Source organism: Balaenoptera ricei, chromosome 9, assembly GCF_028023285.1.
Source record: "Balaenoptera ricei isolate mBalRic1 chromosome 9, mBalRic1.hap2, whole genome shotgun sequence".
In the NCBI taxonomy this organism is placed as follows: Eukaryota; Metazoa; Chordata; class Mammalia; order Artiodactyla; family Balaenopteridae; genus Balaenoptera; species Balaenoptera ricei.
Genome location: NC_082647.1, coordinates 30242488 through 30262368, shown reverse-complemented (window position 1 = coordinate 30262368; position 19881 = coordinate 30242488). Strand labels below are relative to the sequence as shown.

The 19881-nt window shown below is 36.3% G+C and overlaps 1 protein-coding gene across 1 annotated transcript in view; it reads left to right on the top strand.

Moving 5' to 3' along the window:
- Window positions 1-17898, top strand: part of KCND2 (potassium voltage-gated channel subfamily D member 2) — a 476238-nt gene extending 458340 nt beyond the window's left edge. The window contains exons 2-6 of the mRNA XM_059932675.1: window positions 5091-5253; window positions 11044-11139; window positions 12542-12634; window positions 15538-15785; window positions 17454-17898. Of these exons, the coding sequence (XP_059788658.1) occupies window positions 5091-5253; window positions 11044-11139; window positions 12542-12634; window positions 15538-15785; window positions 17454-17631 (778 nt within the window). The 3' untranslated portion in view covers window positions 17632-17898. The remainder of the gene's footprint in view (window positions 1-5090; window positions 5254-11043; window positions 11140-12541; window positions 12635-15537; window positions 15786-17453) is intronic.
- Window positions 17899-19881: the final 1983 nt, after the last annotated feature.

Below are 19881 nucleotides of genomic sequence, written 5' to 3'. Positions count from 1 at the left end.
ACTAATGTAAGGAGGAAAGGGAGCAATAAACATAAAGTTTGGCAGATGTTCAGGATGTAAAAGGAGCAGAAAGAAACTGGAGTGACTCTATATGGTGAATGTAGGAGAAAGAAGGAAAAGTTAGAAGAAGCAGAGGAAAGTAGAAGTATGGGGAAAGCTTCCCTTCCATTAACAAAGTTCAAGCCTACTCATTTTTCATTATGTAAAACTAATTGGTAGTATTTCTTTTATATTATGCTATCCTCTCTACTGTTTTCTTCTAAATTTTAATAATTCAAGATTTATCTTATTTGACTTTAGAGGCCCCTTATACTCTATGAATCAATTTTATTTAAATATAGAAAAGAAAATCTCTGTGGAAACAAAACCACATCTATGTAATGTTCTAGTGTAACTCTTTTTGGAAAATGGATTTTTGAAGACTTGAGGCATAATATTAAATTCTGAAGAAAAGAAAGAATAGAATATATAATACTGCTGGGCTTAGCATAAATTTAAGAATAAGGTGTTGGGAAAAGTGAGGTGTGTTTTTATATGATAAATAAAAAATAAAATACCAACCGGTAAACGAGTTGCCTAGGAGAAGAATAATCATTAAAAGATGGCAGTACTGTAGGCAATACGTAAACTTTAAAATGATCGTTTAGCCACGATAAGTGTCACTTCGCATTATGAAGTTTTCTATGCTACGCCTTTCCTCCACTGAATTTCAGAGAGATGATTCCTGAGGTCTGTAAGGCTGTTTTGCTTCTGACTACGAGTTGGAGTTTGAATACTAGTTAAAAGATCCTTTGTTGAACAAAGGAAAGCACCTGGTTTGCCAGAGAGCTGTTTCCCATCCCTAGCAGATTCTGTGCTCAGTTACAAGTTTGCAGGTAAAAATTACCCGTTTCGATTCTCAAGGTCATTCCCAAGTGAGAAGTGAGACCAAATGGACAGTGTAAGAACAGATACAAATCACACTGTACATTTTCCATGATTCTCCAACAGAGTCAAATGAATGAAATGTGCTTCAAATATTACAAATATCAACCGCAGTTTAATCTTAATAAGGACAGGGGGCCAAGGAGAAGAGCAGACAGGGTAGTAGATTCAGTACCAAGGGGTGTATGGAAGGGGGTAGCAGGAGCTCCTTTGGGATCAGCCAAGCCTTGGGCTGACCTTGCATGAGGAATCACAGGGCAGCCTGGACTACCTTAGTATCCTGCCTGTTCTACTCCCTTGTACTTTCACCATCTCCCTCGGCTTTGGCTACCATCCTAATTTCCTGTAATGTGTGAAAGATGTGTCTTTCCACCCAAGAGTAGAAAGATGAGAGATATTCCCACCAATGAGCACCGTATTCTCACTGCCTCTTCCCACCGTAATCATTGCGGTACTGGTCAGTCATCTCAAATGCTCACTTGTACTTTCTTGATTGTGAAGGAAATTTGGATTACAAAACAAACGTGACAAAAGTAAATAACAGACATAACTGTATTTGACGCAGATTAGCATGGCTATGTGACATTAAACCACCCCTTTTGTATCTGTTATCTCTTTCCCCTTATGGATCCTTCTAGATGGGAATTTGCTGCCTTTCAGCAAGCTGGTTTATATCCTTACTTTCTCCCCTTTTGTTACAACATGAACAAGGTATTTCATTTTACCCATTTTTTCCCCCTCTGAGTAATGAGTTCAGTTTCTGCTTTATTTATTCAAATTATAATCTCTCTTTATATTCAAAAAGGATTTACAGTGATTATTTTTCTAGTTGAATCCCAGGCCCTCATCAAAAATTGCTTTCTCAGGGAAACTTGCTTTATCAATTGGCCCAGAATCCCTTTGACTGAATCCCTCAGAATCTATTTTCTCCCTTCTTCTTTTAGGTGTGGCCTTTCTAAGGGCATGATTTAGCCCCCTCTCTATCACCACCACCACCTGCCATCTGAGTTTACCAATCTCTCTTCTTAAAGTCTTACTGAACTTTGGGTTTGGTTTAGCCCTTAATTTTTTCTAATAATCACAAGTATGCTGACCTTGCCCACTGGATGACATAGTGAGCCTAAAATACAAAAAGTAGTTAATAAATAGTAATTTAAAAAAATCTCTTAGAAAGAGGCAGGAAAAACTATATGATGGATTCATTTAGCTATTTTAATTTATTTTAAAAGGTTTACTTTAATTATCGATACATGGACTTAATGCTTATCTTCTCTGGCTATAACAAATAGTTGAGTTTTCTTTACTTTCCTTTTTGAGAGACACTTTCTAGATCCTAACTGTTAAACATTAAAATCAAATCTCTTTTCTGAAAAGCTGTTTTTAAGTATGCATGTACATATGGGGAGTATGTGTGTTATAGATTTCTTCAGAGCTCATGCATAGTCAGTGCAAAAGGAAAGAAGATATTTATAAATTATCGCCGGGCAGTCATGAACCGTGGTGAACATGGTAATGGGCTCATGTGCGCAGCGTTGTATAAAAAGTTGATCTTCCACTGGCCTATCCTTATGGTAAGAAGGACCTCAAGCCTTTTACGCTCACCTTGTAAATTCCTTTAGTTTTGACTGTTTCCTCACTAACATAATCTTCAGATTATGATTTAGCTTCCCCGATGGACTATGGAAAGAGACCCTGTTTCATATGGATGCAGCATTCCAGTTCTTGGGTTGGTTTTTTTTTTTTTACTGTAAATTAATACTGTCGTTCTGATGCCAGAACCGTGTGGGAATTTTAGTTACAGTGAATTAGCTCAACTGCTGATCAAACACTGACAAGAATGAGTCACTGAGCCTTCAAAGCAGAGGACTAGAGCCTGGAACGGGGTCACAGAATGAAGTGCTACTCAGTACAACCTGCTGTCACTCTCAGCAGCCTTTCCTGGGCCAATTCTTCTGCAACTTCCATCTCCATGTTGACATATAAATGTGTTCCCACAAAAAACAATGTTAATTAGAATGATCGTTTCCTAGATCACCCTTCAAGATACAGTGTATCCCCAAGTACTATCAAACTCCCTAAGTCTGGATTCCAATATCTGTGCCCTGTTTCTAAGGACTAAACTCTCAGTGCGCTGAGCACCCTGGAGCCCTGAAGCAAGCAGGGAGTAGCTGGAGCTCCAGAGGTGCAGCTGGGCAACTTCTGCAATACTATGATCAGAAGATCTCCTTCTTGAAACTAATAGAATGTTATATGTCACTTATATCTCAATTAAAAATGCATATATCAAATCGATATGTTGTCCACCTGAAACTAATATGTTATATGTCACTTATATTTCAATAAAAAAAGACCTCCTCCTTGCCCCCCTCTCCAGGAATGAACTCTTAGAAGAACTCTATATCAATAAGGTAGAGAAAGTATATTCATTTAACTAATATTTATTAAGAACTTGCTTTGTGCTAGTGAGATACAAAATAGAACAGCTCCAGCTTTATCAGGGTTATATTCTCATGTCAGCAGGGCATGTGGGGAGCCAAAGAATAAACACATTAACAAATTAGAAAGTTTCGTGTGTTAATAAGTACTGTGAAGATAATCAAATGGGAAGGTGTTATAGAGAAAGACTGGGGGAGAAGAATAACACCACTAAGGGGAAGATGGCCAGAAAATAACTTCTGGAATGGAGACAATTAAGTCTCAACCTGAATAATGATGATCTAGGGGCTGCACATGTGATAGAAATTCAGATGGCCAGTGTGGCCAGAGGATGGGGAGCCTGGTGGAAGATGGTTTGAAATATAGCCAGAAACTAAAGGATGTAAACCGTTGGAGACAAAAGTGAGGAGTTTGGATTTATTTTAGTTTCAGGTTTATTAGAAGGTTTAAGCAAAGTAGCAAGAGCCCAATCTCCATTTTAAAAACTATAACTCTGTCTGTTATATTGGTATGAATTCTAACGAGGTAAATGTAGAAAAGGAAGTTCAAGTAAGAAGCAATATCCATGGCTCTGGGAAGCGATGATGATGGCTTAGATTATTGTAAAATGGAGGTTGAGGAAAGAGACCCGGATGGAATATAATTTAGTTTGGTCAGAGGCAGCAAGACTAGCTGAGAAATGAGATGCAGGGACTAAAGATTGGGTGGCTCTTTCTGTGTTGATATGAGCAACTGGGTGGTTTGTGGTTCCATTTAATTAGAGGTGGTAGACTATGAGAGGAACAGATTTGAGGGGGCTGGAGGAAGCTAGGGAAATAAGAGTTCCTTTTTGGCTAATTTAAGTCTTAATTGGTTCTTAAACATCTAGCGGTAGGAATAATCAGAGCAGAACCCACTGTCTGATTTTCAAGATAGACATCAGGGGTGTCAATGTAAATTAGTGTATCGGCAGCATGTAGATAGTTCTAAGCTATGGGACTGGATAAAATCACATAGGAAGAGGGTTTATACGGAGAAGATAAGAGGCTGAGACCTAAATTACTCCAAAATTTAGAAATCAGATAAGGGAAAGGAGCCAGAGAAGAAGATGGAGAAGAAGCAACCAATGAGGTAGAAGGCCACTAAGGAAATTTGCTAACATTGAAGCCAACAGAAAGTATTTTAAGGAGAGAGAAAACGAATCAAGTACAAATAAGAGATTGAGTAAGATCATCATGGAGAAATGGCCATTGGATTTCACAAGTGAAGGTTAATGGGACCTTGGAAAGTTCATTTTTTTAAGATAGTATATCTGATGACAGGAATGTGGTGTACCACTTTTTCTATTTAAATTTCATAACCAGTCCAATGTTGAAAAAAATTAAGTGGAAAAGAGTGTTATCTAGACTATAAAATTCAGCATGGAAATGTTGACTATAAGTAAATGTAAAGAACAATGCCATGCGATATAAAGGACAAATTAAACAGTTCTCATTACATCATCTGGCTTAAAATATTTTCCAATCAAAGCAATTTGTAAATGTTAGAGTCAATTTCTGCAAAGTTGAAAGGTAATTTTTATACTCAGATATTCATAATGTCTAGTTTATTGAAGTCTTAAGCCATGTATATTTTAGCCATGAAGTAGAGATACATTGGTCCAAAAAATCATTTGAGTTAAAGCTGAAAACTATTTGTAGCAGATAGAAATAACTTTCTATGACTTAATATATTTTTTTCTCTAACCCAAGGTATGGTGACATGGTACCAAAAACCATAGCAGGGAAGATTTTCGGATCCATCTGTTCGCTGAGCGGGGTCTTGGTCATTGCTCTGCCTGTCCCAGTGATTGTATCCAACTTCAGTCGAATCTACCACCAAAATCAACGAGCAGACAAACGGAGAGCACAAAAGGTGTGTATCCAGTTCTGGGCAACCACGATTTAGTGTCTCCCATTTTGTATAGTAAGCTTTAAAATCCCCTACTGGCTATTCAGTGTTCTGGATTTGGTCGATAGTTGCATCAGTCAGCACAAGCTAAATTATACTATAGTAAAAAAGAACCTTAATATCTTAGTGGCTTAAAGCAACAAGGAGTATTTCTTAATCATGCTACAGATTGGTCTGGTGATAGAAACTCCATCTTGGCAATGTGCATCTGCAGTCATTCAAGCAGGGGTAAAAGGACATGATGATTCACACACTGACTCCTAAAACTTCCTCCTGGAAGTGGGCCAAATCACTTCCATCTCTACTGCCTTAACCAAAGTAAGTCACATAGCCGTGTGTAACTTCAAAACAGGCAGAGAAAGACAATCCTCCTGTGCAACCAGAGACAAAAGGAAAGAAATATTTGGTGAACAACAGTAATGATAGTAGTAAAATCAAAGATAGATTCTTGGCAAATTTTATTAGAATCAGATTTCTTGATCTGATTCATTTAGTCTCTGTCCGTCAGGGATCAAGCTGGTTCCAGTAGACAGGGGCTATTAAAGGGCACCAAAATATGTCTCAGATATCCAACATAGTTGACACAGGAAGTAGGAGAAATTTGATCATTAGTAGCTGAGTTTTATTTTTGGCCCAGCAGTTTACTGTTTCTCTGAACTTCACATCAGTGAACTAATCTCAGAGTAAACAGGTTGCATACTCATTTGTGAAGGCAGGAAAACAATACCTACATCACAATAAGATTAAGATTATATGTAAATGTATATAAATATATATAAGCATATCATAATATTAACAAGATTTAACATTTACTGGTGGCTTCCTATGTGCCAGGTATTGGTTTGATGTTTTTTTAAAAAAAAAATAATTCATATAGTCTTCTCAACAAGTCTAGAAGTTAGTTACCATTATTATTCCTATTTCGTAGATGAGAATTCTAAGCTACCCAGGACTTGAGAAATTCTAAGGTTGCATACCTAAAAAATTGGAGAACTCTCACTCAATCCAAGGGATCTGGCTTCCAGGTTCACACACTTGAACACTAAGATAGATGCCTCTCAGAAAAACTAACTACAAGAGGGAGGGGATATGGGAACATATGTATACGTACAGCTGATTCACTTTGTTATACAGCAGAAACTAACACACCATTGTACAGCAATTATACTCCAATAAAGATGTTAAAAAAAAGAAAAACTGACTAAATGTTAGCACACTTCCCTTCCCCATTCTTTGTCAAAATAATCACCTTGAGAGTCAGGGCCCTTGTTACTTAAAAATAACTATGGAAATCTCTTTTACAGTTTCCTTAAGGCTATGGTGCTAGATTTCCAGGATTCTTCATGGATACTGTATCATGTCCTTTAAGAATAGATTTATTTTTTTAATATCAAAAACAATTCATAACCATGACTAAAGTGGATGTACAATATGGGTATAACTATAAAATATCATGAGAGATTCTGGTGCAGTTCATAACTGGCTTTGTACGTAGTTCTAGAACAGGATTTTAAACATGCTTTCGAACAATGTTGATCTCTTTAGTAAAGCAAAAAGTATACTTTATACTTCATACAGTATAAAATATAAAACCTCATAAAGTAACTCTTTGGAAAGTTCGGGTTAATCAACATGGTCACACAGCATGTTGTCCAGAGAATTTGTTGACATCCATTGTCAGAGGTCTGCTTCCTTTAGCAAAGAATCACTCTTTTAGCCTTGTAGTTTCTTGCTTTATGGAATCCCCCATTTTTGGACAAGTATCAAGCCTTTAACTAATTATTGTAGAGAAGAGTAATAAATAAAACTGATAATCCAATAAACAAGGTACCCTCTGGGCAGTTGTAGTCTCAGGCAGGGCACACTGTCACAAGCAGAGATGGAGGAATTTTGGCCACAGTTGGCCTCCATCAGGGCTTGTCATGTACCACAGCTGTGGCTCTGCCCACACACTACAGTCTCTCTACTGGGTACACACAAGTGCATTGTTTAAAAATAACAGAAATCCTACAAAAAGCATAGCTCTCCAGCATCCATCCATCTCCAGTCTAGAAACTTCTTCTTTAATATGAGCCACCTATCATTCATTTTCTCAATGCCAAAAAAAAAGAGCTACCTGCATGAAAACTGTTCGAAGTAGAAATCTGATTTTCAAATAAACCAGTCTTCAAAATATCTGTTATTTTTTTAAATTTTGTCATCTGCAACAAGCAAATCAATATAGAAAATCTTAGAATGTTTTAGAAGCTTTTTTGTCTAAATAAATTTAGAATGCAAAAATAAATAAATATGATATTTAAAAAGTACACTAAATTGAAAAGCATGTTTTATGAATTTTTTATCTTTAAAGTATCTCCTGTATTCTAAGTTTCTGCCATAATGCAATGAATTTTAATATTGTGACTACTAGTATATAGAAAGCCAAATATAATAACCTAATGTGACATGTCCAGTAAATAGTCTGTGACCAAAAACTGAACAAAGTCATCTAAGAAAGAAAGGTGGATATGGAAATAAATAAGTTACTTACCAAGGAATATTTTCTATTTTCCTTCCCAAGAAATTTTTTAAAAAACAATAAACATTCGTTAGGCTAAGATAGTTTATCTGGAACTGGGTGATTTGACAAATATCAGAGTTAAGCAAAAATAACCAGCTAATTCAGCCAAGCAAGATGTCCATTCAGTAAAAGTGTCAGTCAAGCTGAATAATAAATATTACAAAATGCTTTTTTAGACCAGAATTTTTTATGTTTAGTCCCATTGACAGCACCAAGCTCAAGCAAAACCTTATACACAATTAAAATAAGACAGTCTTGCATATCTGCACTTGCTCTTTTCAATTAAAATAGCAAGTATTCAGTATCTGAAGAAAAATCCTCTTCTACACACACACACACACACACACCCCAGAATATAATGGCAGAATATGGAGACATTTAGTCTCTTTTCTTACTCTCTTCAGATTTCTGAATCTTATGTCCCAAGTCCTGCATCCTCAATATAACTTTCCCTTGACAGACCAACTCATAGTCATTTCTCTCTTCCTCCCAAATCTTACGTCACTTGCTATCTCTATTCTCTATTTGGCAATTCTGTTTGACTTTATTTTTACTTTTATCTTTTTATGAATATTATCTTCTTAGCCAAAGCTTAATATATCTTGAGAGCATTACCATGTCTTGCATTTTAATGCCTTATACGTATTTCCATTTTTTAATCTACTATTTCTGGTATTCTGGTTGAAGGCCAGCATTCAGCAGACATTTGGCATGGTGCGCCACAAGACCAAGTAAACCAATTAACTCATATAGTATTGTAGTAAAATGAAAGAGAAGTCGTGAATGAAACTGAGATGGGAGGTTCTTTTTCTAACACAGTACATGACTTAGCAAAATGGCTATTCTGTCTCTAAAACAACTGTTTCTTTTTCCTTAAACTTAGAACTACTTCTGTGGTAGTGGTTGCCATAATATGTAGGTTTTCCATTATGGAAAATATGTCATTTTCCTTTGTTGGACAGTATTTTTAGGTAATGTACATGTCTCATTTATGAAAGAAAGTAGTATTTCCTAATACTGAGGCTAAATGCTTGGAGAATGACATAGGTGAGACTAGTAACTATGATATAGGCAATATAATTACATGCAGTGGCTGCAAAAAAAAAAAAAAAATGAAAGAAGGAAAGAAAGAGGAGGGGAGTGGGGGAGGAGGGGAAGGTTGAGGGAGGAAGGGAACCAGAAAAGGCATTGAATGTTCCAGGAGCCCAGTGAGACTTTAGGACTGAAGTTTCAACAATACCCCTTTCTGGAAACCAAACGTATATTTATATTACTTATTTCTGAATTATTACGTCAATTCTAAGTCATTTCCAAATGTGCTTGTCACTTCCCGTTGTTTTATTGAGTCTGTTCTGAAATCCTGGCTGCACCACACAGCTTGAAGTTAAGCATTTTCTACCTTCCAACTTCATTCTCTAGTACTGTCTCAGTGTTTTGAGTCATCTAAACACTATCGTGCCAACCAAAAGTGAAATTTGTCTATTTTTCCCATCACTTATAAATATGATCTTTGTACAGAGTTTTATTTTAACCTGGAATCAGTACACAGGAAGAAGAAATTCACAGAGGAAGAGAGAAGGGATGGGGTTGAAGCCAGATGATATCTTAATGCTATTCTGAGAGCTCCCAACGTCTCAGTGCTACTGTCAAATGCTGTGGGTGTGGGTAAAAGGGCGCCTTGGTACAACTGTGGAGGGAAGTTTGGCAAAACCTATCAAACAAAACAAACACGCACACCCTTTGATCCAGGAATAATGCTGCTTCTAGAAATTTGTCTTGCAGATCAGTTCCAAGCAGGCAACATCGCTTGTAGTAGCAAAAAAGGCCTTAAAAATTAATTGTGGTTGGCCTGCTAGCTAAATGATGCTTCTCATTCCTACAGTGGTATATTACACAACCCTAAATAGATATGGGAGGAGTCCCACTTGTACTAAATGAAAACAGCTGAGTGCAGAAGAGTGTGCAGCATATTCTACCGAGTAAAAATGTATGCATATATACATAGGAATATATATTTGCGTTTATATATCTAGAATATTTCTGGTAAGATTCTCTAGAAATATTGCCAGTGGTTGACTCTGAAGAACAGGAGTAGGTAAGTCCAGAGAGACTTACTTGTTTTTCATGTACTATTGCAGTCTCAAAATTTTTGTCATATGTATATATTCATTTTCCATTTAAAAAATCTAGATAATTAAAATTGTTTTATTAAAAAGAAGATTCCAGGGCTAGAGACTGAGATAGTCTTCCTCTGGGTTGTTTAGAAAGGGGACAAATGGAGTCATTACAAGTAAGTTCTTACCCAAGCCACTCCAGTTTCTTCCTTACATACACTTGTTATATGCGTCACACGAACAGAATGGTCACCAAGATAGTGCTTCCCAGGAAATGAAAACCAGACTCATACCATGACAGTCTGGGGCAGATATACAACAGCAGTTTTAAAGTAGAACAGAATATCAGAAGTCCAACCAGTAGACAAAGTGGATAAATTTAGGGATTTTTTTTTTTTTTTAAGAGAGCCCATGTTGTTCAATACAGCGTCTACACTGGCCAATTTAACAAAAGAATTGCAAAAACAGAATTTGATATTTGAGGATGCAGATACAACTGAATAGTTTTTTTTTAAGGAGGGACTGAAGGAAGGGAGAGAGGAAGGAAGGAAGGAGGGCGGGAGGGAAGCAAGTAAGAAATAGAGAGGAGAAGGGAGGGGAGGGGTGGGGAAGAGAAGAGGAAAGAAAAAAAAGAAAGGCAGTAGGTTCCTGGAACGTAATTACTAAATTTAAAAAGAACATTAGTTTAAATGAAAAGAAGTTGGCTGTTGGTTTGCTGGGTCTTCATTTCATTAAGTCACTCAGATTGGGATAAGTGAAAATATAAGCCGTACTGCTATTTTTCTCTTGATACAATTGACAGAAACAACACTGAAATAACGTGATCTTACTGTAAAGACTTAATTACAATTCTTAAATGTATAACCCAACTCCAAAGTAGTTCATCAATCTCACTGATAAACATTAACTAAAATAAAGCACTTAAATGGTGAAAGTTTACTTTTCAGTAGTTACTTGTGAGAAGCTGGCATGCTTTTAAAAATATGTACGCTGACAGTAGGATTATATAAGAATGCACTCAGTGTTTTAAGAAATCCAGTCATAGATCTTAATAGGACATTGCTTTTTTTTCTCTTACAGAAAGCCAGACTGGCCAGGATCCGGGCAGCCAAAAGCGGAAGTGCAAACGCTTATATGCAGAGCAAACGGAATGGCTTACTCAGTAACCAACTGCAGGTACAGTCAAGCATTTCGTTTCCTTTAATGTTCAAATTATTCGTGCAATATTGATTTAGTTCTACTTAACCATATAATTTTATTGTGGGTAATTATGAAAATGGCTACGAAACAACAAAAGTGTCATCTTTTAATAACCTCGCCCTATACCATCTTTTCTCTTTTTTTTTAAGAGGAAAAAAAATGTGTCTTTACTAGAACTATCCATGAAAATTGTTTTCTAACAATGGCATCCCACGTGGAATACAATGACTCTGTATGTTTAGTATACATATTATGGTTTATAATACCATATTTCCACAAAAACAAACCAGGACTCCTTGGAAAAATAGCCAATTCCATGCCTGTCGCCCTGCACCATCTTACTGGCTGGAGGCTAGAAGCTGGGCTATGAAATATTGCCAGTGAATCATGATTCCCATTCATGGTTGGGCAATATTTCTGCCCTATCTCACATAAACTTGGGAAAAGTCAAAAATTCTCAACGACTCAAATACCTAGGTTTTTTTTTTTTTTTTTTTAATTTCAAAATGATGTATGCGGGCTTCCCTGGTGGCGCAGCGGTTGAGAGTCTGCCTGCCAGTGCAGGGGACACGGGTTCGAGCCCTGGTCTGGGAAGATCCCACATGCCGCGGAGCAACTAGGCCCGTGAGCCACAACTACTGAGCCTGCGCGTCTGGAGCCTGTGCCCCGCAACGGGAGAGGCCGCGATAGTGAGAGGCCCGCGCACAGCGATGAAGAGTGGCCCCCGCTTGCTGCAACTAGAGAAAGCCCTTGCACAGAAACGAAGACCCAACACAGCCAAAAATAAATAAAGAAATAAAGAAATTTTAAAAAAAATAATTATGTATGCTCCTTAAAGTTCATTTGAGTGGAGATGCGGCGGCGGGAGGGTTGACATGGTGTCTTGTTTTACTTCTTACTGAAGAGGGAACACCATTCTGTGTTATGAAGTTCACATGGTATGAAATATAATTTGAGAAACTTTACTTTTACCTCTAAACTCTCTTTTAATTTTTAGGATTCCAATCATCTTTACTTACATAATAGCTTTTGTGTAGGTAAGCATGATGGCGGTTTCAGGATTATCTAAGTACTAGCTTAAATATTATTATCCCAGGCTTTCAAAGGTAGTTGGGAGATGAATGAGTAAAAGAAAATTAAATTTTCAGTTCATGGAGGCAAGTCTAAAAGGCCAGACCACTAATTTGACGAAAACGTAAATGCTGATTATCAAACTCAAAAGCAACTCTACATTTGACCCATTTTAGTTAAAAAATAAATAAAATGCTGCCATTTAATCTCAGGAAATAGGCCAGATCTCCCTGTGGAAATATGTGGCCGAGGTTCTCATTGTTTGCAAATAAAATAGAAGGCCCTTCTGTCTTCTCCCTGTTAACAGTCCTCCGAGGATGAGCAAGCCTTTGTTGGCAAATCCGGCTCCAGCTTTGAAACCCAGCACCACCACCTGCTTCACTGCCTGGAAAAAACCACGGTAAGGAAAAGGCAGGACTGCCTGCCCCTGCAACTTAGACAGCAATCCCATTGGTTTTTGTGAATATTTAATGCATCCAAGCACGATTTCACCATCTGCATTACTGCAAAATGTACTAAAAACCAAACAAATCCACAATAATTGAAATTACTTTGAAAGACTGTAGTGACGTTTCAACTTAGAAAGTATTTTGGAGACTTATTAAAATGTTTTTATCCTTAGTGGTAATCTTAACCATAGGCTAAAATATCAGTTTAATGCAGATGGAAAATTGTCTTCCAGTAGCTGACTGCAAGTCCTATAAAATATCTTCTTCTCCTGATTCTTAAAATGCTGATTAAACAGAAATAAAAATAATGAAGTTTAAGTGTTCCTGACATCTGGATAAAGGGCATAGCAATAGCAATAACAAAATAGAGAATAACTGAATATAAGCATTTCTTTCATTCACAGGTATAATAAACAGAGATTGATAATAAAAACTATCTGTTCTCATAAGAAAAATGACGCATTTAATTACTGGCATACCCCTTGGGGCTGAGGATTCAGTCTGCATTTCTCCACTTGTAAGCTCCCAGTTGGACCGCCTCTTTAACAAAAGCATCTGTTTCCTAGCTAGCTTGTCAAAAGGGATCACAGTCTGTGACCACAGAGCAGAATAAAACTTTCACTGTATTTGAATCAAGTCTGCTTGTTCACTCACCAGAGACACATATTTGTATTCTCAATTCTGACATACTGTCCATCCACTTATTCATATACTTATATAGTCTTTCAACCAACATGTATTACTTGCCTATTATGTGCCAGACAGTGAGCCAGACCCAAGATACACCGTGAAGTCAAGTATGGCCTCTGCCCCCCTTGAGCCTGCAGGTTTGGGACAAAACATGGATGTTACTGGAGAAGGACAACTATCAGGGGAAGCAAAAATGGGGCCCCAGTAGACTGGGGGCAAAGAGGGCGGAGCCAGAGGGTACCAGATCAGGGAGGGCTTCCTGGTGGAACTTGAGTTAAGACCCACAGGACGATTATGAGTTAGTTAGGCAAAGAAATGAAGGGGCTAAAAGTTGATGTAAGCACCTGAAGAAGACTGGAACTTGGCCTAAGAGGAAGTAAAAGAACTTGAGGGTGGTCAGAGGAAAGAGGGTACCATGGCACAAGTAGAGGAGCAGAGGAAGGCAGTGGCCAGATAACCTTGTGTTTTGGAGGCACGTAGAGAATTTTGATCTTTATCTCGTAATAAATGGAAAATTATTTGAGGGCTTTAAACAGATTATATTAGTATCTTAAATAAAGATGTATACTTTATTAGGATAACTCTTTGAAAGTTAAATGATAACAATAATCAAATGTATTTATCCCTATCTTTTTCTTTCTATTTTCATTTTTTGACTATGTTACCTTTTAGGGCTTTTTTAATCAAAAATTATTTAATACTAATTAATATAGTTTAAATTGCACTACCTACAAAAATATATGTTAACCTGCCACAGAATGACTTCTTCCCTTTCAATCACTGATGAGATAAATTAGAATGTCACGCCTTATGACTTGTATTATGTATGTGAAATGTGCACTGTAAAAGAAGAAAACAGATTGTGACTCCTTTGTGAGCTATATTTTTTTCTATAAAATTTAATATTTAACATGAAATTCTGTCTTAGCTGATCATATTATCCTCTGGACTCTAAACAGAATGTTAAATTTCATTTACTTCAAAATGCTTGTCTCAGCAAAGAAATGGCAAAATGAGTAACTAAAACAATATTTTTCCTATTAGCCAGTAAATTCCTTCAGTTGTTTTACTAATATTTTACGATGAGAGATGGTTAAGTGAAATTTGGCATGGACAAAGCCTTCCATTATAAGACTATTCCCACCCACACAAAGAAAAAAAATAGTAATTGAAGATATTCTTAGTAGTTCAGACCAAAAATGTTTTCCCTTATGTTTCTGAGGTAAAAGTCTGGCATAGGCAATTTAGGAGGCAATTCTTTATCAAATATTTTAAAAGCAAATTTTACACTGTTTCACTAAGATGTGGTATATGAAATGATGTCCATCACTGTTGGCTTCTGGGTTAGAGGAACATAGACAGAGATCATGGGTCCAGCCAGTGATGTATCACAAAGATAAGAATGGAGACCTCAAAAGTTCAGTGCTAACCCCTTCTGGGTCAGATATAAAGTGATACATTCTGATAAATTTATTTTACTTATTGAATAAGTCTTATTTTACTTATTTAACAAGTCATATTTTTCTATACACTGGGAATTTTAGAGGAGCATATAAAGGAATGGGAATTGTCTTAGTTATCTCATTTTCTAATTAAAAAATATTCTCAATCCCATGTGAAAATATTTGCTAATATATAACAGACAATCTAACTTGGAACATTCTATTAAAATAGTCTCTTTCTCATAACTTCAGTCTGTCAGTTTGTTTAAAAATAAAGTACATGTGAATTTACACATTCCCCATGGGTATTATCTATATTCATTTTTGAGGGTTTCTAATATTTAGTTTATAACTTCCAGATTTTATATTTAACTTAATAAATGATATTTCAAGGTAAAGTTAGTCTATAAACAGATACTAAATCAGTCTGTGTATATCAATCTCAGGGTCTAACTAGAGAGATATTATTTTCACACAAAGGCCAACAAGAAGCTTTGATATTCTAATTATTATGAAAATGATATTTTTTTTACCCATAAGATAGTGTAAATGTATGTGGGCATATTTCATTTCTAAAAAGAAAACTATTCAAATCTTTTTTTCAGAGGTAAAATGTGATAATACTGTAAGTCAACCATACTTCAGGAAAAGCAATAAATACATTTTTTTAAGTTACAATGTGTTTCTGTGCTCTTTTCACATTTCTTACCGCTATGGAACAGAATCACGAGTTCGTGGATGAACAAGTCTTCGAAGAAAGCTGCATGGAAGTTGCAACAGTTAATCGTCCTTCAAGTCGCAGTCCCTCTGTCTCTTCACAACAAGGCGTCACCAGCACTTGCTGTTCAAGGCGACACAAAAAAACTTTCCGCATTCCAAACGCCAACATATCAGGAAGCCACCGAGGCAGTGTGCAAGAACTCAGCACGATTCAGATTAGATGTGTGGAGAGAACCCCGCTATCTAACAGGTACCTGAGATTAATCTGTGTGCGTTCACACGCCTGTGCTGCTTCTCAGAGCACATCTCCCCCTGCTGTCATGTTGCCACCTCTGTGGCAATTAAATCCTAGTTCCTCGGGTCTAGAATGAGACAAAACTGGTCTGAAACAAGTCGGAAAATTAATCTACTGTAATATTCATTAAGAGTCAAAGGTAGTAGCTGAATCAGTACTAAAAGAATAGAAAGAAGATAAGAAGGTCAGGCACACACAAATGTATTCTTACCTCTTCAACCTCACAACTTTTTCTTGAGCAGATACCTCTACACTCAGGAGTCCCCTAAATCAACACACATGGCCTGATATGATAGTCAACACAAGCAAAAGAGACAAATTAAATTGACATTGATAGGATTGAAAGGTATTCAACAGCACCCAAAAATATTCAACATAGTCAATGTCACAGTGAAAACTAAAACTATGCCCAAAGGAATCTTTTGAATCAGTATACAATTTTGATCATAAAGGTGTTTGCGGCCTCAACAAACACAAAAATCAATCCAATATCAAAAAAAGATAAGCAAAATGCTGAAATTGTTTACCTCTGGTGAGTTTATGGACAATTTAAGTGAAATTTTTCTATTGATATTTTCCCTTTGCTTCTGTTTACGTGCTACTTGTTTTGACCAAAATCATACATGAGTAATAATAAGTATCAAATAGTACATTTCAACTAGATAAATCATTAAAAAGATCAATTTCTGCCCAAAGAATTTTCCTTTGTTCTTCAAACTAAAAAGCCTATCTTTTCAGATTAACAGTCTGTTAATTCAGTGCTACTTCTTTGTTGGCATCCAACAATCTTTGTGGAAAACCTGGATGAGATTCTGAATTTGGGCTCTGACTTACGTAAATCAGATGTCTCTGGGATTAGAATATTAAATGTTGGAGCAATGAAAGATTTCTGTCTCTAAGATATTCTACCTGTATGTTGTTTTACATTTATTCCAAAACAAAGTAGAAAATGAAGAAGTGTTTAGAAAGAAGATCTTAGGACAAACATTTTAATTAAGTTTTCTATGGAAAAAAAGTAGTTTATAAAGTTCCTATGTCTACCCTCCTTACTCCTACCCTCTTTCCCCCTCCCCACACAGAGTATATAACTCATGCAAGAATGCCACTTGGGAAAATGTTTAAGTATTAGTAATGACTAACTTGAGTTCTTAACATCTGGCTGTCACTAACTTGAGAGCCTTAAGGGCCTCATATATCCCAAAGAGACAAGGTAGTAAAGAGATTCTGTGGTCAAGAGAATTGAGGTTTATCCACAGGGTATGCCCCTTTCATGATGGTACCTCAAACCTCTCAGAGGTCCTGTCTTAGAGAAAACTATTTTACTTTGCTCAACCTAGGCATTCTAAAACTCACCTGCTCCTCTTTTTTGCATTTTTGTAGAAAACACTTTGAGAAACACATTGAACCAAATTCAGCTGGCTTTTAGACACTTATTCGATGTTAATGCCCTGATGTTCACATTAATTTATCTTAAGATTTGGTGTTTCATTTTTTTAAATCTTGGTGATTGTTCTTAGCCATTTAAAATGTTACTTATAAGCATGAAAACATGTATTCCTGCGTTATTGGAAAAAAATTTTAAGTAAACAACTCACTTTCTTAAATCTATTTTTTCCTCATCAGCCGATCCAGTTTAAATGCCAAGATGGAAGAGTGTGTTAAACTAAACTGTGAACAACCTTATGTGACTACAGCAATAATAAGCATCCCAACACCTCCAGTAACCACCCCCGAAGGAGATGACAGGCCAGAGTCTCCTGAGTACTCAGGAGGCAACATTGTCAGAGTGTCTGCTCTGTAAGACAATCGGAATCAGGTCCAAGAGAATTTGAACCCTGGCTGTGGAAAGAATCCCAATGTGGAAGAAAGAAGACACAATAAACGTTTTGCAGATGAAAACGACAAAGCAAGGAGGTTGGTAGTGAAACAAAGACAGAGTTTCCAAACTTGAAGATGGAAATAAAACCACCAAATGGCATTTCTGATGGAGTCTAACCTGTCATACTGAGAAATAGTCTGTGGCCCTTTGACTTTGTGAATGAGCACAATGAAATGCCGCCTATTGATGCTTCTTATGACCAGAACTCTTTTTTAATAAAATAAATAAAATAAATCTTTGAACATAAAGTTCCAGTTGAATGCAAAACAAAAAAATACGGAAAACATTTTGATAAAAATTTTTCCTGTTAAAACCATGAACATTGGCGATGATGAAGATGATTACACATTAAAAAAAAAAAAAACCTCATACAACACGTTTGTATTGACTGAAGGGAACCATCATAATGCATGCTAGAATTCTTTGGAGCCGTGATCTCAGTTTCCTTACGTTGTCTTCAGAATCGGCATGATAAACTATAATTGTAGAAAGAGGGAATTTCTGTGTACTTACAACAAGCTGATTGTTCATGTTCCATGGTGAGCTGTGCAAATAAACTCCTTTTAGAACTGCAGTATTTCTCATGGGGATACTCACTAGTAAATCTAAAGTGTTCAGATAGTTCAGTATTAATTATTGTTTTACCTTGCACCTAGATACTGTTACAACTGCAATAATTCATTGTACACCTGTTGTATCAGGAATCAGGATTTTTTGTTGTTGTAGTTCCAGATCTTCTTAGATACAGCAAGAGCCACATTCCATAGGAAAACTTCTGGTGTCGCCAGGTTTTAGATAACTTTTTAATCCAAAACCCTGTGCCATAAATGTTTTTCTGTAATATTCTTCGGTCCACTGTATTCCTGTGACAGTGCATTATTTGTTCCTGTATTTCTATAGCACCCTTCTATTGGATTTATCATCATCAGCTGGACTAACGTTTTGTAGTTCAAAGGACTTTCCTACTTTTGTATTCTTCAACAAGTTATCTTATAAGTAGATTATCATCATCATCAATCCCCTTGTCAAAAATCAGGAAAAAAAGGAGTTGACATCTATGAATTATCTCTAACCTTTTTGCTGTTATGGAAAAGCCCAGATACTGAATATATCATTGTATGTTTCATGAAAAGAATTGGCTGGGATTAGTATCACAGGATCAGTGATCCCAGAATCTCACTTGATGTATTATTTATTTCGCTTTAGATCTCGAATACATTTTGAGAATAACTAGCGTGAATTGAAATGCAGAGATAAACTGGAGTGCTTTATGCAGCAATATTTGTTGAAAGCATGCTTTCTATGCCACTGGGGAAGGCAGCACAGATTTGTCTCAGAAAGGTTCCTGTATATTGCAAGGAGCAATTTTCTCCTCTAAATCAGGAGGACAGGAGTTTGATGATGCAAAATTGAGCTCTATGTACATTTAACTGAAAAGTCTTGATATCTTTTCACCTTTAAAATATATCAGCAGACATGTCTGCACGTGACAGTGTAAAAAACTTTTATGTCCAGTGAAAAGTTTTGTTCATTCCAAACCACCACTGTAAGGAATAAAGTTTAGCTTCAATCCATGGAAAGAGTTAATACTTATCCCTCTACTGTAGAGATTTTTAAATGCTTATCATAATTTATCATAAAAAGGAACTAATCCATCCATTTTCAAGTAAAGCCAGAAATTCTTGCTTCCCATTTCTAGACTAGCTTCCAGAACAATGCTGTGCCCACAGTAGATTTATAAACACTTGCTGAGTGAAAGTCAGATAAACTCTTACTATCTCACGGGAAGAACTGGCTTTATTCCTAGTATGTCTTTTTAAAAGTTACTAATCTTCCTGAAGCGTGAATATTAATAATTATATTAACACTTGCCTCATGTCACTTTATGCTTCTAGAGCAAATATATAGTGAAACTTCTTTGATGGCATTTGTTGAAAAACTTTTTAAAAAGTAGGCTAAAGAAAACTCAATCAGGAATACTTAGGTCTTTTGATTCCCAATGAAAAGTTCTATTTTCATGTTCTTAATATTACATTTTAAAAATGCAGTTAGATTATTTCTGTTGACAATTCTGCCTCCTTTTCAACTTATCATTTATCTAAAAATACTAATTTCTTTAGACTTCTGGAAAAGAAAAAAAATTTTTTGGTGTTTTAGGTGATTTAAAACTAT